This window comes from Rana temporaria, chromosome 11 (assembly GCF_905171775.1).
Source record: "Rana temporaria chromosome 11, aRanTem1.1, whole genome shotgun sequence".
NCBI lineage: Eukaryota > Metazoa > Chordata > Amphibia > Anura > Ranidae > Rana > Rana temporaria.
The window spans coordinates 124,813,524-124,841,001 of NC_053499.1; the positions used below are offsets into that span (position 1 = coordinate 124,813,524).

General features: G+C 43.8%; 1 protein-coding gene across 2 annotated transcripts in view; it reads right to left on the bottom strand.

Moving 5' to 3' along the window:
• Positions 1-27,478, bottom strand: part of ZFTA (zinc finger translocation associated) — a 55,662-nt gene that overhangs the window by 24,415 nt on the left and 3,769 nt on the right. Inside the window, exon 2 of one of the 2 annotated variants that reach the window (XM_040329064.1) lies at positions 12-461. The exons of the other annotated variant lie outside the window; for it this stretch is intronic. Within the exon in view, the coding sequence (XP_040184998.1) occupies positions 12-461 (450 nt within the window). The remainder of the gene's footprint in view (positions 1-11; positions 462-27,478) is intronic. 2 annotated transcript variants of the gene reach the window in all.

A 27,478-nucleotide genomic window follows, 5' to 3' on the forward strand; every position in this document is an offset into this window, starting at 1 on the left:
CCAAGATTTACCTGCCCCCTGCTCTTCGCCTCCTGTAAGGGTCTGAGCATCAACACATAGATGGGCATCCCAGCCACCAATGATGACCTCCTTTTCACAGGGAGTCCAAGTGAGGGAATAGGGGTGTTTCTGCTGAATGTGTCGTTTGATGGTGCTGAGTTTCAAGGTGGCCAGGGAACTGCCACACACCATACAGATCATGCTATGAGAACGTGCATTGAAGTCCATCAAATACTCAAGCCTCCAGTGACTGTGATAGTAACGCCGGTGGTCTTTTCCAGGAATGCGACTGTTCCCTGGCCGGGAAGCCCGCTCCTCGCAGTTCTCTTGCCCTCCTTCAGGGTTTCTCCCCTCTCCACTACTATCTGGGGAACTCCAGTCAAAAGAGGTGGAACCTGGGAAAAGCCCACCGGTAAATGAATCTGATGGATCTGGATACAAGACATCTATTGAGCTTGAATCTATAATAAAGTGAAAGAATAAGGGGTTAAAATAACAGGGCAAACAAAAGCTAAAGCTATGTCTCAGCAATGTTTAAAATACATGAATGTATTTGGTTAAGAAGGATCAACACCCCAAATTCAAAATGTAGTTTTGAATGGAGCTTGGCAAGTTAAAATGTCTTTTCCACCTGCTAACACCATATTATATAACAACATTATTGGTGGTTGTTGGAATACAAATTCCAATACCCGACAATCATTCCCTACAATTTAGGCTGCCACTGGCCCATTACACATTACTGGCCCGACTCTGATGAACAATTAATTACACTGTATGCAATCCTTTGTTCAGAGGGGCCATGAAAAAAAAAAAATCAGTTGGTGTGCTAATGAATAAAAAGTTTTAAAAAAAAGACAACTAGAAAAAAAAGTAACTTGCAGATGTTGATGATCATTCAGTGAAATTTAGGGGGGGGGGGGGACCTTTCCTTTACTCAGCTAAGAATATAGCACTTTTGCCTTCCGTGTCAGACGTCTTCTTAGGTTAAGAAAGTAATAGCTTTGCAAGATTTGTAAAAAGGTTTTGTAGTGTTTTCCATAAGCTTGCATGCATATCGTATACTGTATGTGTGCATGTGATTCGGATTGCAGATATTATCAATTTTCCCATCTCTCTAAAAAAATATGGAATTTACAAATACTTCAAAAATTCTATCTTGGGGTACAGTACAGGATACAGAAGTTAATGCCATTGGTTAAATGCCACTACCTTCAGTTGTTTAGACACTGGTAATAGCTCTCCTGAGACCAACCCCACCGTGTGTCTATATGGAGCCCCACAAAGTGTGCAGGGTTCGCTTTAGCAAGCAGTAAGGAGATAAGAGAAAAGGGGAGGGACCTCTGTCTTGTACTGTACTGCAAGATATGGAATTTACAGGTACATCAAAATTCCTATTATCTTTATCATATAGTACAGGACGCAGGAGCTGATTCTAATACCATGGGAGGTCCCCATGAAATAAATTGATGGGTGGGCAAAATTGCAGCAAGGGGCCCACACAAACATACAGACAACAGCAGAAGCACCTTATAGCTGAAGTATGAATAAACAAAGGCTCAAATAACCAACTGCCATGAAAAAAAACAGGCAGCAGCTCTCCAACCCTTAAAAAGGACTGATGCTAAAGGCTGTAAAGGACCCAAGAACCCAACCTCCAGGGGAATGGGTGTAGGTAAGAATGAGGGCCTCGTTTCCTGAGTAGAAGCCCTAAAGAAAATGTAAATTAACTACTTAAGTAAAGGAAGTAAAAAGGAAAAGTGGAATCTAGGGCCGAAACAACTAATCGATTAATCGACAACTAATCGATTATGAAATTAATCGATTACAATTTTCATAATCGATTAATCGGCCAGTAACATAATGGGGTTAAAAAAACAAAAATTAGCCTTTTATAGTACAAAAAAAGCAAATCGCTACTGTAAATATTACTTTTACTGTCCCACCGTAAAAAAAATTAACCCCTAAGAGCCGGTTCACACTGGGGCGGCACGACTTCGGGGGTGTCTCCGCAAGGCGTCCTGAGGACGACTTCAGAGGCGACTTGCAAAATGACTTCTGTATTGAAGTCCATGCAAGTCGCCCCCAAAGTCGTACAAGAACCTTTTTCTAAGTCGGAGCGACTTGCGTCGCTCCTATTAGAACGGTTCTATTGAATAGAATGGAACGCGACTTGTCAGGCGGCTGAGTCGCCTGACGAGTCGCCTCAGTGTGAACCGGCTCTTACAGTAGCGATTATTTGCTCTTTTTGTACTTATTTTTGTTTTTTTAACCCCCATTATGTTACTAAACATCTCAAGCCTGGTTCACACCACAGTTCATTTACATGTTTTCCTATGGGACACGTTCACATCCATGATTTTTTTTTTCAGCTGCTGCGTATTTGGAAAGGGTAAGGACTTAACGCAAAACAGTGCCATTTTTTTGTTCAATATACTTCAATGGAGAAGCTGCAGAAAAGCATGTAATGTTTTTTTGCTGCAATTTGTGTTTTGTAATCTGCCCAACAACAAATTGGCCCCAAAAAAATTTAAAAGTGCAAATTTTTTTTCTTTTTAGGCTATTATCCGAATAATCGAAACAATAATCGGCCAACTAATCGATTATGAAAATAATTGTTAGTTGCAGCCCTAGTGGAATCCCCTAGATTAGAGGGATCACCCTGAGAGACATGGAAAAGGGTTAAGTTTGAAAGGTGTAGGGCTGCAACTAACGATTATTTTCATAATCGATTAGTTGGTCGATTATTGTTTCGATTAATCGGATAATAGCCTTAATAAAAAAATAAATAGAATTTTTACATTTTTTTGGGGACAATTTGTTGTTGGACAGATTACAAAACACAAATTGCCGCAAAAACACATTACATGCTTTTCTGCAGCTTCTCCATTGAAGCATATTGAACCAAAATAAAAAATAGCACCGTTTTGCGTTAAAAAGTACTTGCCCTTTACAAATACGCAGCAGCTGAAAAAAAATCATGGATGTGAACGTGTCCCATAGGAAAGCATGTAAATGACCTGTAGTGTGTTTCTGCAAAAAACACCAAAAAAACAGAGGTGTGAACCCAGGCCTGAGATGTTTAGTAACATAATGGGGTTAAAAAAAAACAAAAATAAGAACAAAAAGAGCAAATAATCGCTATTGTAAGGGATTCATTTTTTTACTGTGGGACAGTGAAAGTAATATTTACAGTAGCGATTTGCTTTTTTGTACTATAAAAGGCTAATTTTAGTTTTTTTTTAACCCCATTATGTTACTGTCTGATTAATCGATTATGAAAATTGTAATCGATTAATTTCATAATCGATTAGTTGTCGATTAATTGATTAGTTGTTTCGGCCCTAGAAAGGTGATACATGGCAGGTAGCCATACATGACAGTACTGACCCTATCCATAAGACATCCTCAAAGCAAGACAGAGGGAGGAAGAATGACATCCCCACGGAAGGCAACAATAAAGTCCAAGGGAAGCAAGTACTAAATTCCAGGAAACCTCATTCCTAGGTCATGTAAGAAAAGGAGGCCACAGGTAGAATGCACGGGGAGCCAAAGGAGAACTACTGCCGTTGGTGATGAGATGGACAGACAAAAGCTGATGCATCTACAGACCACATATTGAAAGAGACAGGCACATTAAAGTGGAATTGACGATGGGAGCTATGCATCCTTTCCATGCATTAAATCAGAGTGAATGTTGACTGCTGTCATGATCGACAAGATCAGAAGACTCCTTGGCTAGTAAAGCAAGTTAGTGGAGTGGAGAAAGCAGGCAATAGATTTCCCAAAGGAATCTGCCAACAGAACTGGGAAATTATATATATATCAGATAACCTTTATAGAAAGTTACAAGACGACCCATGGTCTGGTGGTTAGGTGGTCTAATGATAAAGCACAAGATGTTGAGAGTTCCTCAATGTAAATCCTACACGGAGATATGGAATTAAAACCTCATCACATTACGTTTGTTTTAAAAGTTAGAGGATCTCTCATATGTGAGATTTAGTTGTAGGTCTATAGAAGACCTGGCAGAAGTCACTGCTGCAGTTGGCCAAATGACAAGTCCACAGGATACCTATGTTAATAGATGTCCCAATTTCTTTTTCCTTCCTCCCTTTATTTAAGGCGTGGGGGTATCTTTTTATGTGAAGATTTCTGAGCAGGTCTGGTGGGCTCAGCTGTGAGGGGTCTGCCATGACAAGAAGGACCTGCAGTAGTTGATGACTGAGGAATGAACAAATGTTCTCTGCATGGTAGGGGATGCCTGTAGAATGGGGAGACGAGATTAAGGATAGAGGGTAGGAGGCCTCTTTCCTCAGAGGGCGTCTTAATGTATTCCTCAAAAGGTACTTCCAAAAAGAGAACGTAATTTCAGAAGTCATGCGCAGAAGTATCCTTCATCGAGGGCATTCTGCCGACAAGACCTGAAGCCATGCACAAGACTTGATCAAGTTCTCCATACAGAAGGGCAGTGCTGATGTCAAAAACTATCATTTTGCAACAAGGTTAGGATTATCAATTGTAAAAAGTTCACCATAGATTTCTCCAGCCCAGTTTTGCCATGGTCTAATCAACAAGGTGACAATTGCCAGTTGCAAGGCTGGTCCTGCCAAGGCAAAGGACAACACCAACTGAATCCATAAATGTTGCAAATATTTAGTGCAAGAATGGCTGAATCCACACAGTGGTTTTCTCTTTAAAGTGGTTGTAAAGGCAGAAGTTATTTTTTTTACCTTACTGCATTCTATGCAGAAAGATAAAAAAAATCTGTGCATGCAGCTCCCCTCGCACCCCTCGGCAGCGAGTACACAAATTCCCCCATAGAAAAGAGGAGCATCAGGGCTGCTCTGTGCAAAACCATTGCACACAGCAGGGAAGTTCGTTATTTTAATTTAAAAAACGTCCCTTCCATAGAGTACAAGGCATCAAACGTATCACAAATAGCTTCTCTGAGTTGCGCCAATTATTACATAAGGCTCATTAAACTTGATCCACATAAGAGAAGGGCTTTCAAGGAATAGCCTTCCTTTTTATGCTTAAGAGTATGTTGGGGATGAGTGGCACTGGATGGAGCTATCCAGAGACCTAAAAAGGAAGTAAACCCTGGGATTTACTTCCTCTTTATTTCCCTGCAAAGTAAAAGCATAAGGGGCTAGTATGCATCGCATAATAGCCCATTATGTTGCACTTGCCGGCAAACAAAGCCTGTGATGTCCCCGCTGGTGGCCGCATCCATCTTCACCCTCTCTTCCTCCTGCGTGCGGGGTGCCGACAGTCAAGGCACAGACCTTATAGAGATGGCACATTCGTGCCCTTTCTTCAGTGTGCATGCGCCGATGATGTTGGCACAAGTGTATATAGTATATTTCCTAAACCGTGAAGGAGATATTTCCAGTACCTACAGTTAAAGCACTACTATAGGCTTACCTGTAGGGAAAAGTGGTGTGTAAGGGTTTACAACCACTTTAAACCAACCAGAGAGTCCACAAAAGCCAACATGTTTAGAGAAGATGAAGAAGTGACTTCATTAAATTCTGATAGTGAAAAACATCAGACAAGTCTCCAAGGTTTTTGTGATGCTATTGAGTTAACTTAGGTCTAATACCTGATTAAATGCTTCTTTTTTATAGCTAAACTTATGGGTGTTTTGGAAGCAAATAGGGATCCTTCCCAGTACTAAAAGTGTACCCAAGAAAGTGCCCACTGAGTGTATAATATTGTGCTCTGGTCACCGGAAATCTCTATGCTCAAGTTCCGGCTCACTGATCACACGGGCGAGCCTATAGAACTGCCGCTATGACTGTTCTTATGGTGCAGGGAATCGCTGGCTAAAATTAGTTTATACTCATATTATATGGTTTTTGGTAATTCTAAAAGAAAAGAAAAAAAAAAAAATTGTACAAGAAAGTATGGTCAGCCTTAGACTTGATTCCTACTGTGACTATCTCACCAAAAATAAAAAATGTGCAGACTTCTGGAGAAAAAATATATATATATATAAGTGAGCCAATCACACAAGCAGGAAATTAGGTTTCTGAGGGGCCCTTCTGTACACATCCTGGGCCAGATTCACGTATCTGGGCGTATCTTTGTGCGGGCGTAGCCTATCCTATATACGCTACGCTGCCGCAACTTAGACAGGCAAGTGCAGTATTCACAAAGCAGTTGCGGCGGCGTAACATAAATGGGCCAGCGTAGGCCTGCGTAATTCAAAGTAGGCTGGTAGGGGGCGTGTTGTATGGAAATGAATCGTGACCCCATGTAAATGACGCGCCTAACGAACAGCACATGCACGCGCATGCTCAGTATCACGTCGAAATTTCTCCCTAAATTACGCCGGCTCAATGCTTAGTCGACGTGAACGTAACCTACGCCCATCCCCATTCACGTACGACTTACGCAAACGATGTAAAACACGACGCTGTTCTGACGTCCATACCTTAACATGATTTACCCCTGCTTTATGAGGGGTAAAGTTATGCCGGTCGTATGCCTTACGTAAACAGCGTATATTAATACGCCGGGCGCAAGTACGTTTGTGAATCGGCGTATCTAGCTCATTTGCATATTCAACGCGGAAATATACGGAAGCGCCCTCTAGCAGCCAGCGTAAATATGCACCCAAGATACAAAGGCGTAGGAGACTTACGCCGCTCATATCTTAGCAACAGTGAGGCGTATCTGATTCTATGAATCAGTCTCGTAGATATGACGGCGCACATTCGGACTTACGACGGCGTACGTGGAAATACGCCGTTGTAAGTCCTTTGTGAATCTGGCCCCCTGTGTACAGAACAACTCCAGGTAGACATATTGCATTTTTCAGAAAATTACAGAGCTGCAGATTGAAAGGGAAAATAGGATTTTTTGTACTCACCGTAAAATCCTTTTCTCTGACGTCCATGGACGGACACAGCTCTTAAATCTTGACAAGTGGGTTATGTTCCTGTTCACAGAAGAGGACTAGGCAGAAACATGTTAGATAATTAAATACATGTTACTTTAACAGAGTTGAACAGCCCCGCCCAGGGGGCAGTCCCTCCAGACATAACCCTCCTCCCTGCAGTATGCAGCCTCAGTTCGTAACAAGCAGTACAAACCTAAACAGGAGGGGTGGGTGCTGTGTCCGTCCATGGACGTCAGAGAAAAGGATTTTACGGTGAGTACAAAAAATCCTATTTTCTCTTATCGTCCATGGACTTAAATCTTGACAAGTGGGACTTCCCCAAGCAGTGTCAAAAACGAGAAGTGGGAACAGTATCAGTAAAACCAATTTTAACTTCACCCCAAAACAATCAGAGCTCCTCAAAAGAGGAGGTGCAACATTAAACAGCCGCCTGCAAAACCTAGCGGCCATGATGGCGCTGCCAGAAGGAGAAGGGTACACTTTTACACATATTCTGGTCCTGTGGTCGTTTACAGGGGTTCTGGAGAGAGATCCGCCGAGTGACTCAGAATTTCACTAACCGCGAGATACCAAACGACCCGGCACTCTTCTTGCTCCACGCGACGGACACCCCATCGAAGGTTTACAAGAAGTCAGTGGTACGCCACCTGCTAGATGCAGCTAGAGCCTGCATCCTACTCACCTGGAAATCTCAACACCCGCCAACCATTTCCCTTTGGCTTAAAAAAAAGTAGATGATATCAGCCGGCTAGAGGATCTTATCCTCACAAGCCAAGATAGGCAGGAAACCTACAAACAAACCTGGCAGCTGTGGAATGTTTTTTAAATATTCGACTGAAGATCAGATCCTCAGGGAGGAACGACCGAAGGGTGCCGAGTCGGACGCACCCCTTGACACAGGCCTGCACCTGCGGGGGAACCCCCCCCCGCATCCCCCCCCCTCCACCCCACCTGCTTGACGTCTCTCCCCTATCCTACCTTTTCTCTTGAACTTTTGAGACTACTTTCTCTTACAAACCTCTTAGCTCTAAAAATAGAAAATGGAAGGGAGGCCGGACGGGCACGGCCTGGACAAACAGGACAGGTCCCAAGTTTGGAGATCCCCGGAACCTCGTAGCTGTAGGCGGGGGTGGGTTCCCTGAGGGACACACCACAACCAGGCACGCATGCAACAGCCGAGGGATTAACCCCTTTATATACCCAACTTCGCAGAGGCCGCGGCGACACATGGGGGAACGCTAGACGTTAGCTACACTTGGATACACACTGTAGATGGTTTTGTTAGGCTGTATGGAAATAAGTGATTTACCTGCTCTGCTGTATATGTTGTTACATGCTGTTGTGTTGGCCTGTGCAGGCCGGTCTCTCCGTTTATAAATAAAAAAAAAAAATAAAAAAAAACCTAGCGGCCGAAAGAAGCATCAGAAGATGCACTCACAGTAACCATGTAAAATCTAGAAAAAGTGAACGGACGACCAAGTCGCCGCCCCGCACACCTGTCAGACAGACGCATGATGTCGGAAAACCCAGGAAGCACCAATTGCCCTGGTCGAAAGTGCCTGTATGACGGTCTGCCTGATCCACCGAGAAATGGTGGTCAACGAGACCGCCAGGCCCTTTTGTGGACCAGACACCGACACAAAAGGAACGTCAGATCTCGGAAACTGAGCCGTAGCAGGCAGGTACACCCGCAAAGCGCGTACCACGTCTAAAGTAGGAAACGCAACCTCCTTAGGATGCGCCGGCCGGCGACAAAAGGATAGAACAAAGTCCTCATTCAGGCGAAAGGCCAAAACCACCTTCGGAAGAAGGGAAGGTCGCGGGCACACCACCATGTAATCCTAATGGAGGATCAAGCATGGCGACTTGCAAGGCAAGACCGCCAACTCAGAAACCCTGAGAGAAGTAATGGCCACTAAAAATGCCACCTTCCGAGATAGTGTTAAGAGAAGAATCTCTCTGATGTTTCAAAAAAGGAGGGAGTCCAAACTCATGGGGGAAGAGGTGAACCAAGAGGAAGGGGGGGGGGTATATGACAAACCCCCAGCACAAAAAGGTACCCACCAGGGAATGGGCCGCAAAAGGCCCAAAAAAAACAAAACCCCACACAGCCAAGGCTGAAATCTGCCCCCAAAACGGTGCTAAGGCAATTTTTAGATCCATTTTTAAGCTGTAAAAACAGCAGGACCCTGGACACCGAGTACATCACCCCATCTCTTCGTACAAAGAGATGTAGGCCTTCCAGGTGCGATGGTAAATCCTCCTGGAAGGAGACTACCTTGCTTTCAGCATGGGTGAGATGACCGAGTCGGACAGACCCCGGTCTTTTAAAACCTGGCTTCCAATAGCCATGTCGTGCAAGCCAGCGACTGTACTACAGGAGGAAGTATGGGACCTTGAGACAAAAGGTCCTCCCGCCCTGGTAACTGCCAGGATAAATCCGTCACCAGGCGCCCGAGATCAGCGTACCAAGGACGCCGAGGCCAATCTGGAGCGATTAGAATCATCGGGATCCCCTCGGCCTCCACTCTGTGGAGCAGCCGAGGAAGCAACTACAATGGAATAAAGGCATAAAGTAGCAGATACAGACCCCACAGGGCCACCAACGCGTCTGACGCGTCCGTCCGTACAGGGATCACTAGACCTGGCCACAAACTCCAACACCTTGTGGTCGAGACGAGCAGCCAGGAGATCCATGCCCTGGGAGTCTCACCTCCTGCAAGGGAGCTGAAACACCTCCAAATACAGAGACCAGTCGCCCTGCCAGTATACCTGATGGTAGACCGAAGCCACAGCCGTGGCGTTGTCCGGCTGAATGCACATCAGGCGACCCTTCAACCTCCTCGACCACGAGGAGAGGCATAGCCTGATCGCCCAAAGTACTCGGACATTGATCGGTAGACAGGAGTCCACTAGAGTCCAGCGACCCTGGGCCGACTGGACGAGACAGGCGCCCCCCCTTAACCTGTGTGGCTGGCGTCTGTCGTAATCACCGTCCACTGGACGGGAAGAAACGACTTCCCGGACTGAAGAGTCAGGGATCTCAGCCACCAATTCAGAGAGATTTTGACTAGGTGGCTCACCAGATCTGATGATCCAGAGACAAAAGAGATTTGTACCACTTGGACAGTAACTCCCACTGGAAAACACGAGTGTGGAACTGGGCATACGGTACGGCCTTGAAGGAGGCTACCAACAGGCCCAGGACTCTAATGCAAAAATGGAGAGATGACCGATTGCGTGATGCCAACACCTTCACTGTAGACTGAAGAGTCTGCAATTTCTCCAGGGGAAGAACAACCTTTGCCACGAGGAGTCCGGATCAACCCTAGGTACTCCGGACGCTGAGTCGGAACCAGGACCTAGACACATCCTCTACTGATTCTGAGCCAGAAGCTGCTCTCAGAAAAAGGGTGTCTAAGTAGCCCATGATGGCAAAGCCTCGCTGTCCCAGCAAAGCTAGGATAAGTGCGAGCACCCTGGTGAAAACTCTTGGTGCTGACGCTAGATCAAAAGGAAGGGCCACAAACCGACAGTGGGCCCCCCCAATCGCGAAGCATAGAAATCTGTGACTTGCGCAAAATGGGACATGCATGTATGCGTCCTTGATGTCCAAGGACGCCAGAAAGTCCCCTGGATGAAGCGCAGCTACCACCGAACTAATGGATTCCATGCGGAACTACCCATCTTTTACAAAGGCATTTTAGGCCCTTGAGGCCCAAAATCCGACGAACCCCATCCATATTTTGGGACCGAGAACAGATTTGAATAGAATCCCTCAAACCTCTCGTCCTGCAGGACAGGCAAAATTACCCTGCAGCTAGCAAGTCCCACACTGCCCCAGGGCAGACTGACGGGAGACTCGAGGGAAAAGATCTGTTCGGTGGATAGGAAGGAACCAAATCTAATACTCCAAAGAGGCCATCCCGAAGACCGACTGGTCGGTGAGCAGGGAGGTTCACCGAGCTGTGAACCTGCAAAGCCGTGCCCCACCCAAGAGATGGGCAGGGGGAGGCTACATAAATTGGCGGAATAGGGTGCCAGCGTGTTCGGCTATTACACCCAGGGACGTTTCAGTCCCCCATTTGAGCCTTTAGTCGGCCTGGGAGGGTCAACCCGCGGGCCCTGACCGACGCAAAAAATACTGCTTCTGAGCGGGGAAAGAAGGACCCGGCCCATTGCGCGGCTTCTTTCCCCTGGTGGGCTGAGGGAGGAGAGTGCTCATCCCCAGTGACATCCTTGATAATGTCATCCAACGAGGTACCAAAAAACTTCCCACCCCTGAAGGGTAAATCAGCCAGGGCATTTTAAGATGCTAGGTCAGCAGACCAGCATTTCAGCCAAATTAGGCGGCGCAAAACCATTGCCGAAACAGAGGTTCTGGACATCAAGGATGCCCCGTGTAGCATCACAGACATATAAAGGCCCTGGACCAACTGGTCGGCCAGTCTAACATTTTAGGGAGGGAGCTGGTGCTCCTCCACAGTCTGGTGCAAAACCTTTCCCATTCAGAGAGTGACAGAGACACCAAGATTGTGGCCACAACAGGTCACAATGCATACCCCAGCATGGTAAACATGGAGCGGGTCAGCTCCTAGGACCTCCTATCAGTAAGGTCCCTGCAAGCCACCTCCCTTTTCAACCGGGCACCGGGGGCCACAACCTGAGGAGAATTATTTATTTTTTTAACTCTCCTCAAAATGGGGAAAACCCCAGGCGCTGAGGAACTAAAAAGACTTCTGCGGCATTTCCCATTCCTTATTATTGAACTAGTCAAAGAAGAAATAAGGAAAAGCTTTCACAGAGCGGTCCGATTTGCCCTCAGCTGCACAGACAGCATAAGGGAGTTCCATACAGCACACTTACAAGTGCTCTACACACATGTCATAGGAGTGTGGGAGGAAACCGGATTACCCAGAGAAAACCCACGCAGACATAGGGAGAGAGCATGCAATCTCAAGGCAGTTTGGTGTTGGAGTCCAGATTTAAACCTGTGACTCTCTTGCTGCCAGGTGAGGGAGTGAACCACTACACCACCGTCCACGGCTCCAGATAAAACAGAACCAGGGACCTGAGCCGCACTCTGCTCCCACCCTGGCAACAAAAGGTTTCCAGGACTACTGACAAAGTGTCTGTGGGAATCCCAGGTGCAGGAGCACCAGCTGCCACCTCAGGCATGTTTGGGGAAGAAGAACCAGAGATTGACTCCATTTCAGACGCTCCCAGGGCCCTATTCAGGCTAGACTGAAAACCCACCCTGTTGCTGCGCTGAACGGGGGGTTACTCAGGGGACTCACGATCACAGGAGAAGACTGCACAGTGCCGCTGCCCGCCCTCAGTACACAGCGTGTGTGAGAGGAGAATAACCCGTGAGGTAAACTGTGAGGCAATTCGTGAGGAGGCCTGTGCTGCGCGCTATAGGAACCAGCACTAGAAGTCAAGGACTCAGCCAAGATGGCCGCTGAATGCTGCATAGAGAGCCTATCGCGGCCACAGGAAGATGGCCGACCGCAATAGTAACCTGTGCCATAGCACGGCTACAACAAAATGGCCGCCAATGGGAATTTCAATAGTAACTGAAAATCTCCCAAAAAATGGCGCCAGCACTGCCAAAATGCAGCATTTTGAAAGAGGCTAAACAGTGACCAAACTCCTCTTTGAAAAAGACCCCCAGCAGAATAAAAAACAGGCCAGGCGCGCAGTCCCCTCAGTAAGGTGCCCCCCTCCCAACAGCAGTAATATAATGCAGCAGAGGGGAAAATGAGCAGAGAAGGGAGGATAGGAGAACTCCCGAACCCCAGGAATGCATAGCTGTACCAACCCACCTAAGCGGGAGGGACTGTACTTACCCGTCCAAGCGAGGACTTACTGACACATTCCTGACAGGCCTACAACCGCAATGGAGGTAGCTGTCTGCCCGGTCCACTGTGAGTGAGACAACACCACAGCCCAGCCATGTGTGGACCTCAGAGCAAAGCTCACCGACCACCCCAGGAGTCATGGGGTATGTCGTGGCAGACCCAGCCTCTTTGCAAAGGTGTGCCCATGCTCGCTGGCCGGACTGAGAAGACTACAAGGATCTATATATCCAGCCTGTCTCTCAGCCGACAGTTGACAGAAGATTCTTTCAAGATAAAATAAAATTTCTCCTCAGGGCACTGGGCCCAAAAGGGAGCCATATGTCCTTCTCCTTTGCTAGGCAGAACGAAACTGAAGCTGCATACTGCAGGGAGGAGGGTTATGTCTGGAGGGACCACCCCCTGGGCGGGGCTGTTCAACTCTGTTAAAGTAACATGTATTTAATTATCTAACATGTTTCTGCCTAGTCCTCTCCTGTGAACAGGAACATAACCCACTTGTCAAGATTTAAGGAGCTGTGTCCGTCCATGGACGATAAGAGAAAAGTAATTTTTAATAACATTCAACCACAATATCATTTGTGTCGCAATAGTACACGCTATATTGTTTCTTTATCAGCTATTTTTTTCCCCCAACGAAAGTGGGGTTAACCTTAAATCATCACAATTGTGTTATATATAGCTACCTTCACGTGGCTATACACTGGCAAAAAAATAAAGCTGCAGGTACATCCCCTATATAACCTCAGCTCTGTAGCAAGCAATATGGAGATCATAAGAACAGAGGGTATGGACCTGTGCCCTGTACTCCAAGCAATGGATTTTACTGGCAAATCAAAAATCTTATTTTCTTAGTGACAAGGTACTGCACACAGGCTCTTTCATCATTATGACTGGAACATTCCAAAGCAGTCCAACTGAAAGATGGGCAACACAGAAAATAATGCCAAAGGGCCCCATGTCACAAAGCAGGGGTTTCGCTTAACCGCTTCCAGACAGCCCACCGTACATATACAGTGGGGATCGAAAGTTTGGGCACCCCAGGTAAAAATTTGTATTAATGTGCATAACGAAGCCAAGGAAAGATGGAAAAATCTCCAAAAGGCATCAAATTACAGATTAGACATTCTTATAATATGTCATAAAAAAAGTTAGATTTTATTTCCATCATTTACACTTTCAAAATTACAGAAAACAAAAAAATGGCGTCTGCAAAATGTTGGGCACCCTGCAGAATTTATAGCATGCACTGCCCCCTTTGCAAAACTGAGACCTGCCAGTGTCATGGATTGCTCTCAATCATTGTCTGGGAAGACCAGGTGATGTCAATCTCAAAGGTTTTAAATGCCCAGACTCATCTGACCTTGCCCCAACAATCAGCACCATGAGTTCTTCTAAGCAGTTGTCTAGAAAACTGAAACTGAAAATAGTTGACGCTCACAAAGCTGGAGAAGTCTATAAGAAGATAGCAAAGCGTTTTCAGATGTCAATAACCTCTGTTCGGAATATAATTAAGAAATGGCAGTCATCAGGAACAGTGGAAGTTAAAGCAAGTTCTGGAACACCAAGAAAAATATCAGACAGAACAGCTCGCAGGATTGTAAGAAAAGCAATTCAAAACCCACGTTTGACTGCACGATCCCTCCAGAAAGATCTGGCAGACACTGGAGTTGTGGTACACTATTCCACTATAAAGAGATACTTGTACAAATATGGTCTTCATGGAAGAGTCATCATAAGAAAACCTCTTCTACGTCCTCACCACAAAAATCAGCGTTTGAACTTTGCAAATGAACATATAGACAAGCCTGATGCATTTTGGAAACAAGTTCTGTGGACCGATGAGTTTAAAATAGAACTTTTTGGCCGGAATGAGCAAAGGTACGTTTGGAAAAGAAAGGGCACAGAATTTAATGAAAAGAACCTCTGTCCAACTGGATTCAATAAAATGTCAGCAAATTTTGGATGGTAACTTGATGCCATCTGTGAAAAAGGTGAAGTTAAAGAGAGGATGGCTTCTACAAATGGATAATGATCCTAAACACACCTCAAAATCCACGGGGGATTACATCAAGAGGCGTAAACTGAAGGTTTTGCCATGGCCTTCACAATCTCCTGACCTCAACATAATTGAAAATTTATGGATAGACCTTAAAAGAGCAGTGCGCGACAGACAGCCCAGAAATCTCAAAGAACTGGAAGACTTTTGTAAGGAAGAATAAAGATACCTCAAGCAAGAATTGAAAGACTCTTGGCTAGCTACAAAAAGCGTTTACAAGCTGTGATACTTGCCAAAGGGGGCAGTACAAGATATTAACTCTGCAGGGTGCCCAAACTTTTGCAGACGCCATTTTTTGTTTTCTGTAATTTTGAAAGTGTAAATGATGGAAATAAAATCTAACTTTTTTTGACATATTATAAGAATGTCTAATCTGTAATTTGATGCCTTTTGGAGATTTTTTCATCTTTCCTTGGCTTCGTTATGCACATTAATACAAATTTTTACCTGGGGTGCCCAAACTTTCGATCCCCACTGTACTGCGGTAGGGCAGCCCGGCTGCACAAAATCACGTACCACCGATCTGTCAGTGAGGAAAAAAAGATCCCCCCCAACAGTTAGAAAGCACTCCCTAGGACACACTTAACCCCTTGATCGCCCCCTAGTGTCATTTATACAGGGATCAGTACATTTTGTAGCACTGATCACTGTATTGGAGTCACTGGTCCCTATAAAGGGTCAGATTTGTCCGCCACAATGACGCAGTCCTGCCAAATAAAATAAAAAACAAATTAATAAAAATACAATCGATCTAACCCATAGGTTATAGACGCTATAACTTTTGCGCAAACCAATCAATACGCTTATTGTGATTTTTTTTATCAAAAATATGTAAGAGAATACATATTGGCCTAAACTGAAATTCGCTTTTTTTTTAATGGGAATGTTTTATAGCAGAAAGTAAGGAATATTGTTTTTTATTCAAAATTGCTTAACTTTTTTGGTTTATAGCGCAAAAAATACAAACTGCAGAGGTGATCAAATACCACCAAAAGAAAGCTCTATTTGTGGGGTAAAACCTGCAATCACTATCTGGTCTCCTACAGTACACATAACATGGACATGCAAGTATCTTAGTAAATATAAACTTCTAAATACATTTTCTCATCAGCGGTGCCTGAATGTATTTTATTGGGATTTTATGTGATAGACCAACACAAAGTGGCACATAATTGTGAAGTGGAAGTAAAATGATGATAAAATGGTTTTCCATTTTTTTTACAAATAAATATCTGAAAAGTGTGGCATGCATTTTACCCCTTTACTCCGATACCCCCAACTAAAATCTAGTGGAACCAATTGCCTTCAGAAGTAACCTAATTAGTTAAGAGAGTCCACCTGTGTGTAATGTAATCCCAGCATAAATACAGCTGTTCTGTAAAGCCCTCAGAGGTTTGTTAGAAAACCTCAGTGAACAGACAGCATCATAGAGGCCAAGGAACACACCAGACAGGACAGGGATAAAGTTGTGGAGACGTTTAAAGCAGGGTTAGGTTATAAAAAAATATCCCAAGCTTTGAACATCTCACAAAGCACTGTTCAAGAGATCCACAGCTTGGTTGGGAGAATCAGTCCACAGGACAATTAGTCGTGCACTCCACAAATCTGGCCTTTATGGAAGAGTGGCAAGAAAAACCCCATTGTTGAGAGAAAGACACAAAAAGTCCTGTTTGTAGTTTGTCAGAAGCCATGTGGGGGACACAGCAAACATGTGGAAGAAGGTGCTCTGGTCAGATGAGACCAAAATTGAACTTTGTGGCCCAAAAGCAAAACGATATGTGTGGCGGAAAACTAACACTGCACATCACCCTGAACACACCCACTGTGAAACATTCTGGTGGCAACATCATGTTGTGGGGATGCTTTTCTTCAGCAGGGGCAGGAAAGCTGATCAGAGTTGATGGGAAGATGGATGAAGCCAAATACAGGGCAATTTTAGAAGAAAACCTATATGAGAAATACCCAAAAAGACTTGCAGCTGTAACTGCAGCGAAAGGTGGCTCTAAAAAGTATTGACCCAGGGGGGCTGAATACAAATGCATACGACACTTTTCAGATATTCATTAGTAAAAAATAAAATTTTCCTTCCACTTCACAATTATTTGCCACTTTGTGTTGGTCTATTACATTAAATACATTGACGTTTTTTGGTTGTAACATGACAAAATGTGGAAAATCCCAACGGGTATGAATACTTTTTCAAGGCACTGTAGCAATCTTGTGACTTCTGTGTCTGGTTTAGGAGGCGTTTTAATTCTACTCTGACTGTACTATGAGGTTACAGGACCCCTGGCCCTCTGTCTGAACAATGCTGATTGGCCCTGTACTGATCACGTGCACCCTCCCAAGACAAAAATAAATAAATAGCAATACACACCAAAGTGAGCATGTGCAGAGTGACTCAAAAGGCTCTGTCTTAGTATGCTGTACTCTGTTAGTACAGCGATCTCTGCTGCTAATTCTATTGTGTTTTCCGACAGGGGAACGGCCTCCCCATTGGCTGAGACCCATCACACACACACACACACACACACACACACACACCTCTTAAAACCCATAGGGAAAGACCCACCCCAAGATATGCTGTATAAGGCCTCGTACACACGACCGAGGAACTCGTCGTAAATGAAACATCGTTTTCCTCGACGAGTTCCTTGTCAGGCTTGTGGAGAAACTTGACAAGCTTTCTTTGCGTACACACTGTCAAGACCAAATCTCCTCGTTCTCAAACTCGGTGACGTACAACACATACAACGGCAGGGGAAGTTCGATTCCACTGGCACAACCCTTGGGGCTGCTTTTGCTAATCTCATGTTACTAATTGTTAAGTAAAAGTTTGTTAAGAGACAATTTGCACTTTTCAGACTGTTAGGGCCCTTTCACACGGGCGGACAAACAGTCCGTTTTTTACAAGTCCGTTTACGCTGTGTTTTACAAGTACGCCGCTGTGGATCTTGCCGGGAAACTCGGACGCTGTGCCCATAGATCGTCTCCTGACGAAGCGATAAATAGATCGCGAAACTAGTCGAGACTCAAGACTGTCTGTCTCATGGTGCTTTTGGTCTACCCGAACCCCCTCCTTCTCCCTGAAGGGACTGCACGTTTGGTGACCTAATCGCCGTATATGTACAGTACTGTATTTTAAATGTGCTGTATGACTTTTAATTCCCCTTTTGTTATGTATATCATGTGAATAAATATTTTTCTAAATCATATATTTGTATCACTCTGGTTGAGTATAATCACTTTACCCAGTACCGGTATAGTCCTCCCTGCACATTTTCTGTGTGTCGGTGTTTCAGGGTCTTTGGGGATTCCCTGAACCCTTCAATGTTTCAAACATATTCAGGTGTTAGAATGGCCAAGTCAAAGTCCAGACCTGAATCCAATCGAGAATCTGTGGAAAGAACTGAAAACTGCTGTTCAAATGCTCTCCATCCAACCTCACTGAGCTCAAGCTGTTTTGCAAGGAGGAATGGGCAAAAATTTCAATCTCTCGATGTGCAAAAATGATAGAGACATACCCCAAGCGACTTACAGCTGTAATCGCAGCAAAAGGTGGCGCTACAAAGTACCAACTTAAGGGGGCTGAATAATTTTGCACGCCCAATTTTTCAGTTTTTTGTTAAAGTTTGAAATATCCAATAAATTTCGTTCCACTTCATGATTGTGTCCCACTTGTTGATTCTTCAAAAAAAAATTACAGTTTTATATCTTTATGTTTGAAGCCTGAAATGTGGCAAAAGGTCGCAAAGTTCAAGGGGGCCGAATACTTTCGCAAGGCACTGTACCTCACTGGCATTGTCTACTTGGCTCTGAGTGCGGGCTGTGGCCATTTTCATTGGCCAGCGCAGGATGAGATCACTCCTGAGCATGTGCAGGAGTTCAGTCATCCTGGCACACAGGCACTGTGCTGGAGTGTAAACTGAGCTGCACTTGCAGTGCAATAAAGAGTCTGCCACATGCAATCTTTACCACATCAACACAGGGCACTTTCGTCCCCTTCCTTCCCAGACCAATTTTCAGCACTCTCTCTTTCAATGACAATTGCGCAGTCATGCTACACTGTACCCAAATTACATTTTTATAATTTTGTTTACACAAATAGAGCTTTCTTTTGGTGGTATTTATTCACGACTCCGGTTTTTATTTTTTGCGATATAAGCAAAAAAAATTCGGAAATTTGAAAAAATATATATATTTTCGTCTATTTTTAAAAAAAATCAAATAAAATCAAATTTTGTCATACATTTAAGCCAAAATGTATTCTACTACATGTTTTTGGTAAAAAAAAAAAAAAAAAAAAAAAAATCCATTGAGTGTATAATTGGTTTGTGTGATCACGGACATATGTATGCAAATGATCTTGTATAGATGTGCGCAGGTGATCACGGATCTATGTGTGCAAATGATCATTGGGACATGTGATTTTACATATGTGGGGGGCAGGTGTTTTTACTATGTGGGGACATGTGTGGCGACATGTGTTTTGGAGACATGTTTGTTTACTTTCTGTGTTTTACATTGTGTGTGACACTAGGCTGGTGATCAGTGAGTAAAAAGCTGAAAAAAAAAATAGCTCATACTCACTGATCACCAGCCAGCTGCAGCGATCCACCCTCCTCTGACGACTTCTGTGTGAGGAGAGGAGAGCCAATCACCTAGCAATGGGCTCTTTGGACACAGCCGTCATGTGATCAGGAGGGCCAATCACAGAGCCCTCCTGCCGATCTATGATACGCCGTGTCCAGGTGACACAAGTGCATCGTGGTCGCACCGCTGCGCGGGAACGCGCGCGTAATCCCCCTCAATCTAACCGTCCACTCAGAAGGAGAGAGCGCCCATCCGGCCGTATATGTGCAGTGGACGGGTGGGAAGTAGTTAAACGCTTGCTGTCCAGGGCAATTTCTATTATTTTTCACAGGCATTATAAAAATCAGCATTTTTTGCTAGAAAATTTGTTAGAACCCCAAAAGACTATATATTTCTTGAAAGCAAATGCCCTGGAGAAAAAAAAAAAAAATGATGGCTGTCGCAATTTATTATGGCATGCCATATTTGTGAAGCCATTTATCAAATGCAAATTTTCTTTTTTTTTTATATATATATTTTTTTATTATTATTATTATTATTTTTCCTATAGTCAGGCTTTACTGCTACAGAGGAGAACACACAACTGATTAAAGTTTTCAACAAAACATTGGGCTCCATTTACAGAAGCATATCACACACGGTATTTGGGTAACGGGACACTTTTCACAAATACACCAGGTGAAAAAAGTATTGAACACGTCACCATTTGTCTAGTTACATATATTTATAAAGGTGCCATTGAGATAAAATTTTCACCACATGTCGGTAACAACCCATACATACAAAGGACGCCAAAACAAATAAATTCAGATATTACGTTTTTGTGTAATAAAATGCAAAGGACAAAAGTCGATGCTTACACCAAGCACAATGTGACCCCACCAACCTAGTTGCTCAGGGTAGAAGGAAGTGGAAATAATACAAAGTGATGTTAAAAACAATGACTTAGAAAAAAAAAAAAAGTCCATAAAATTTTTTAAAAGAAACTTTTGAAGGCAGCGGTGGAGGAATCAGAAGGGTCTTCTGAGGTAGCTGGAGATAAAGCACAGGTGCCACTCTAAGTGCAGTATGTTGATCAATTTTTTCATTCCACACATAAACAGGGTACTCACAAAGGTACGATCATAACAGGCATGTAGGCATAAGAGCCGAACGTCCGTGAAGGCTGTACATCTGTAGACTGGTGGCTGCGGTCTCTGTATACAGGCTGCGACGGTGGTTGCTGACACTTCCTGTGTCTGGAGCGCACGCAGATGGAGCCAGGGGGATGTCATCACTTCCGGCTAGTGGGAACCAATAGGCAACGCGTGTATGGAGCATGGGCTCCTTCTTTAGGCCTAAAGTATTGAACACGCTACCTGAAATGTACAAAATTCTTTGTTGGTAATGACAGGACAGTTGAGAGCTTTGTGTTTGGGATCATTGTCTTGCTGAAATGTCCACCCCCGTTTCATCGTCATCATCCTGATAGGTGGCAGCAGATTTTTATCAAGTACCTGTTTCCATTCATCCGTCCTGTAAGGACATGAAGTTTGCCAGTACCATATGCTGAAAAACAGCCCCACAGTTCCCACCTCCAACTTCACTGTTGGTATGGGGGTGTTTTTGGGGTGATGTGAAGTGCCATTTGACCTCCAAACATGGCGTGAATTATGGCACCCAAAGAGTTTCATTTTGGTCTCATCCGACCAGACTATATTCTCCCAGTATTCCACAGGCTTGTTTAAATGTTGTGCAGCAAACTTTACACAAGCTTTAACATGCTTTTTCTTCAGCAATGGAGTCTTGCGTGGTGAGCGTGGCGGTTGGGGGCATTACTTATTGTTTTCTTTGAAACAATTGTACCTGCTAATTTCAGGTCTTTCTGAAGCTCATCATAAGTGGTTGAGGGCTCTTGGACAACCCTTCTGATAACTCTTGTCACTACTCTGTCAGAAATCTTGTGAGAATTAAACAAAGAAACCATTTTTGACAAGTCCTTTAATAAAAACAAAAATGTCCCCATAAGTAAATCCAGCGTCAATAACACTGAACACTGGCCACATAAAGGGAAAAAAAAAAAACAGAAAAAAAAAAAACCACACATTCACACCCGACACTTGGCTCTAGCCAAATAACAGCTCTGCTGACAGTGACCTCGCCCCTTAGTTCATTCAGCAGTAGGTAGGTAGCGCACCTGATATTCGGCAAGAGCTGAGCGTCGGGTGCAGATCTTTTTTTTTGTGCATATCGGCTTTTTTAAATAAAGGGCTTGTCTAACAATTTATTTGTTTTTGGGTGAATAAGTAGATGTACTATGCGGGCAAGTCAAACCCTGCACTCCCACAACTACCAGGCCATTTTCTTTTTTAATTTTGGCCTGGGGTCACCCTCAAAATCTATACCAGACCCAAAGGTTTTTTTTTTTTTTTTTTAATGCCGGTGTTCTGTCGATTACTGCAGATCGTCGGATAATGCCTCCAATGATTTGCGCATGCACAGTAGTTACATCACGCCAGCTGATGTGACATCAACACTGCACATATACCGATTGTCAGAGGCATTATTTAACGATCAGATTCAGCCTCGCTCTCTTCCAACAACATAAATCACTTGATTTATACCCTCTCCCTGGACTCACAGTCTGCCAGATCACCAGGAGTGACGTACATCCGTAGATTGTCGGAGGCATTATCTGACGATCTGCAGTAATCTACAGAACACCAAACTTTTTTTGTTTACATTCTGTTGTCAGTGTGGAATCCTGCTGACAGCAGGCGAGTCATAGTTGTTAAGGATGCGTTGGGTGCCGGCTCCCTAATAACCAGCTATTTACTGGTTAAGGATGCCGGCGGCTGCTGACATTAAAACACAGCAAGATTTCACTACTAAAATACTGCATCACTTCAAGAAATAAACGCAGTTAAATTTTTTGAGTTTCAAAAAAAGCTATGAGGCATTTTACTGCTGATCTTAAAGCGATAGCTACGGCTTGGTGAACAGAGCCCTTTGACATTTACATATACTGATTAAAAGCCAATAATCCTAAAAGCAGACACATCTTATACAGGACTCCTTGTTCAAGAAAAAATAGGATTTTTGTACTCGCCGTAAAATCCATTTCTCTGAGTTCATGGACGGACACACAGCAGCATTTGACCTTAGGGTATTATATCCTTTCTGGAAGGAAGGATATAATACCCCAAGGTCAAATGCTGCTGTGTCCGTCCATGAACGGAAGAGAAATAGCTTCTAGCTAATCACCAAGTAACTTGCCTATAATATTTACAGTGCAATATACAGATAGTAACAAATGCCCTTGTGGTGAGGTATCCTCCTTTGCCAATGCGTTTCACAAGCATCTTCTTCAGGACAGAATGAGGAACGAAGGAGGAAATAGTAATTAAAAAATTTAATTTGACCCACAGCTGCAGTGACTGAGCAAAAATAATCCTGGGGTGGACAACAATATGAGCTGAGTGGCAGGCAGAATCTAGACCAGGGGTGCCCAACCAGTGGCCCGCGGAGCCCTCTGATGTGGCCCGCGACCTCCTGTTCTGGGTTAGTAAGTACAGATGGCAGGTTGCCATCCTAGAGCATCAGAGTTGTGCTGGTGGTAGATGAAGCAAGCGGCTGCAGAGAAGATGCCTCCTGTAAAGCACTGCCTCCTGTCACAGGTGGAGCGATACCAAACGCACTCTGCCTGGGACAGCAACAGCCGGCGATACCTGAATGGAAGACGGTTATTAAAAGGCAAGTTTATTACTAAAGTCAGAGTGTATATTTGGTCTTATCTGTTCTGCAATGGTTACTGGGCTGTTTTAAAGCTGATCCGCAGGTGCAGTGCAGTTTACCTGCAGGTTACCTGCACTGAGCCATAGACTTCTGCTATTACCTGCAGGTTTGGTGTGCTTTCAGAAAGTGCACCACACCTTCAGGATATAATAGAAGTCTATGGCAAAGTGCAACAAACCCAGGAAAGCCACAGGCGCACATCGCTACATCCGCGGTGTGGGTAAACCGCAGTGCATCAGTGTGAAAGCAACCTTATGCCCCGTACACACGATCGGACCTTTGTCCGACCAAATTCAGATCGGAATTCAATCGGAGGAAAAGAGAACATGTTCTCTATGTAAACTCCGATGGGGCATACACACGGTCGGAATTTCTGATGGAAAAAGTCAGATCCTGTGTATGGGGCATTAGGCCCCTTTTACACAATTTGTCCGACTCGATGGTACCCTCCATTCACCTCTATGGAGCGGCAGTTGTAAACAGACTTGTGTCCCCTCCACTCATTGTGGCTCGTGACCGGTTACCAAGTTGCTTACGTGGCCCTCGCTCTTCAAAAGGTTGGGCACCCCTGGCCTAGACTCTCCTTGTGATGGATATAAATGCAGCAGGTATATTAGGTGCTAGAAAGCCACCAGCAAACTTCTTCCAGAATTACTTATATAGAGAAGAACCCAAATTTCCATAATGGTTAAAATACAAGAGTCTAATTGTGTTTAGTAGTGTATTCTCCAGCTACAATGGACGTAAGATGTTGGGTGCAGCTATTACCATATAAGCTGCAAACAAAATACTGAAAAAGAGATGCCTACTAGTCCCCAGGGAGTTCCGCCAAGGCCATTTGTTACAGTGGAACTTTGGATTACCAGCATAATCCGTTCCAGGAGAATGCTTGTAATCCAAAGCACATCAAAGTGAGTTTCCCCATAGAAGTCAATTGGAACAAAGATAATTTGTTCCGCATTGACTTCTATTGCATGCAATACCGCATGTGGCCAGAGGTGGGACGCGCCGGAGAGCCTCAGAAATACTCAGGGACAGCTCGGCTGAACTTGGAAAGGCTCGGAAACTGAGTATTTCCAAGTGTTTAAGAGTATTTGCAAACGGCTTCGGACCGTTCCAAGTCTCACTGGCACCCCCGCACCTCTGGCCAAATGCGGTACTGCACACCCCATTGGCTTGAATCCTGCTCGTTTTGTGAGACACTTGCAGAGTCAGGATTAAAAATAAATAAATAAATAATAATAATAAAAAAAAAAAGTTGCTCGTCTTTCAAAACGCTTGTTAACCACATTACTCGTTAACCAAGGTTCCACTGTATCTGTATATTATATTGTAAATATTATAGGCCAGTTAATTGGTAATTAGCTAGTAGATATTTTTCTTGAATGAAGGAGTCCAGTATTAGATGTGGATGCTTTTAGGACCAGTGGCGATCCATAACAGCTTTAAAATCAGTAAATGTAATTAATAAATTCTTGTTTTTAATATATTTGCATTGTCTCGTCTGTAACGGTAAAGTCCGACAAAATAAAAAATATATTTTTTGTAAATACACGAAAATACATTTTAGAGCACACCAACATAATATACAAGATGGGTTGGGACGAGTAAATAGATACCAAACATTTCAAGATTGCGTGCACCCCAAAAATGGCGACAAATTACTGTGCCTAAAAAATTTCATAGGCAATGCTTTTACAGCAGGGGTGTCCAACCCAACACAAAATCGTAAACTTCATTCAAAATGTTGATTTTATTTTTTTATAAAAATGCATTTACACTCAGCAAATACATGCAGACAACGAAAAATTGGACAGGGATTCTCATCTTCTCAGAGAAAAATAACCCACTCTTCAGTCATGCCTTAGGTCAAGGTCAAGGTTGGACAACCCTGCTTTACAGGTTATCAGTGGAGACTAAAGCCTCATACACACAGTACGATTATTGGACAACAGAGCGTCTGATTTTTGTCAAAAGGGCGTGTGCCAGGATCTTGTTTTGCATACCAATGGTACGCCAATTGTCGTGCCACAAACACGAACGTAGTAAAGTACTACGAGGAATTTCAGCTTTTATGCCTCTTCTGCTAATTTCGTGTTTGGGGAGCATCGATTCCGAGCATGCGTGTTTGTACTTCCAACTTTTGTGTGATGGATTTGTGTACCAACCATCAGAAAATCTGATGTGGCGCTGTCGGTTGACAGAGAAAAAAAAAAAAAAATTACTAGCCTGTCATCCAACATTGGTTGTCAGAAAATTGGACAACAAATGTCAAAAGGAGCGTACCAATGGTAAGAATTTTGGATAACAGTCTGTCAACAGACAATCCCTTTCCAACAATCGAATGAGTACGAGGCTTTAGTCATGAATGATGGCCCTAGAATTATTGCTCTCACATTTGCAGCGTTACCTCACGTCTGGTGCAATGGCTGTTTACATATGCATGCTGGACCTATGCCTGCATTACCATATGCATGTATGCACAGAGGATGGAAATGCTTTTACATTTATTTATTTTTTAAGTTTTTTAAGGTTCTAAAGCATCAAGGTTTTTTACCTTAATGCATTAAGGTAAAAAAACCTTTGTCAGACTCCACCCTCTTATACTTACCTAAGCCCCATCGCGATCCAGCACTGTGCATGAGAGCTGCGGCACTCCTGGCTTCGTCCCTTCTCCCTGGGCAGATCGATAGCAGCTGAAGCCATTGGCTCCCACTCCTGTCAATCAACACCAGTGACCAGGGAGCAGGTCGAGTCCCGCTGTCTATGTCAATTGACACAGCAGCAAGTCTCTGGAGTGAACCTGCACATGTACCCCATCAGTTTCCTACTGGGGGCACCAGCAAGAGGAGAAGCCAAGAGCGCAGGCAGGGGACCTGGGAAGAGGAGGATTGGGCTGCTCTGTGCAATTCTGTTGCACAGAACAGGCAAGTCTAAAGAAGTTCCCCATTTTTTTTTTTTAACAGATTTTGCTTTACAAACACTTTAAAGGAAAGAATGACACCAAGATAATGGATGCTCACTGGACGTATGTATACATACAGCGGACAGAAAGTGGTTCCAAAAGCAGAGGTTTTTTTTATCTTAATGCATTCCATGCATTAAGAAAAAAAAGCACCTTATGTGTGCAGCTCCCCAGTCAGCCCCCCTAATACAGTGCCTAGAAAAAGTATTCATACCTCCTTGAAATTTTCCACATTTTGTCATGTTACAACCAAAAACGTAAATTAGGGCCGAAACAACTAATCGACAACTAATCGATTATGAAATTAATTGATTACAATTTTCATAATCGATTAATCGGCCAGTAACATAATGGGGTTAAAAAAACTAAAATCAGCCCTTTATAGTACAAAAAAGCAAATCACTACTGTAAATATTACTTTACTATTACTGTCCCACAGAAAAAAAATGAACCCCTTACAGTAGCGATTATTTGCTCTTTTTGTACATTTTTGTTTTTTTAACCCCATTATGTTACTAAACATCTTTTTTTTTTAATGCTTTTATCCGATTAATCAAAGCAATAATCGGCCAACTAATCGATTATGAAAATAATCGTTAGTTGCAGCCCTAACGTAAATGTATTTCATTTGGATTGTATGTGATAGACCAACACACAGTGGCACATAATTGTCAAGTGTAAGGAAAATTATAAATGGTTTTTCAAATTTTTTACAAATAATTGAAAAATGTGGCATGCATATGTATTGAGCCCCCTTTACTCTGACACCCCAAACTATAATCTAGTGGAACCAACTGCCTATAGAAATCACCTAATTAGAGGCCCCTGGTAACTTTGGAGGAGCTGCAGAGATCCACAGCTCAGGTGGGAGAATCTGTCCACAGGAAAATATTAGTCGTGCACTTCACAAATCTGGCCTTTATAGAAGAGTGGCAAGAAGAAAGCCATTGTTGAAAGAAAGCCACAAAAAGTCCAGTCTGCAGTTTGTCAGAAGCCATGTGAGGGACACGGCAAACATGTGGAAGAAGGTGCTCTGGTCAGATGAGACCAAAATTTGAACTTTTTGGCCTAAAAGCAAAACGCTATGTGTGGCGGAAAACTAACACTGCACATCACTCTGTACACACCATCCTCACCGTGAAACATGGTGGTGGCAGCATCATGTTATGGGGATGCTTTTCATCAGCAGGGACAGGGAAGCTGGTCAGAATTGATGGGAAGATGGATGGAGCCAAATACAGGGCAATCTTAAAAGAAAACCTATGAGAGTCTGCAAAAGACTTGAGACTGGGGTGGAGGTTCACCTTCCAGCAGGACAACGA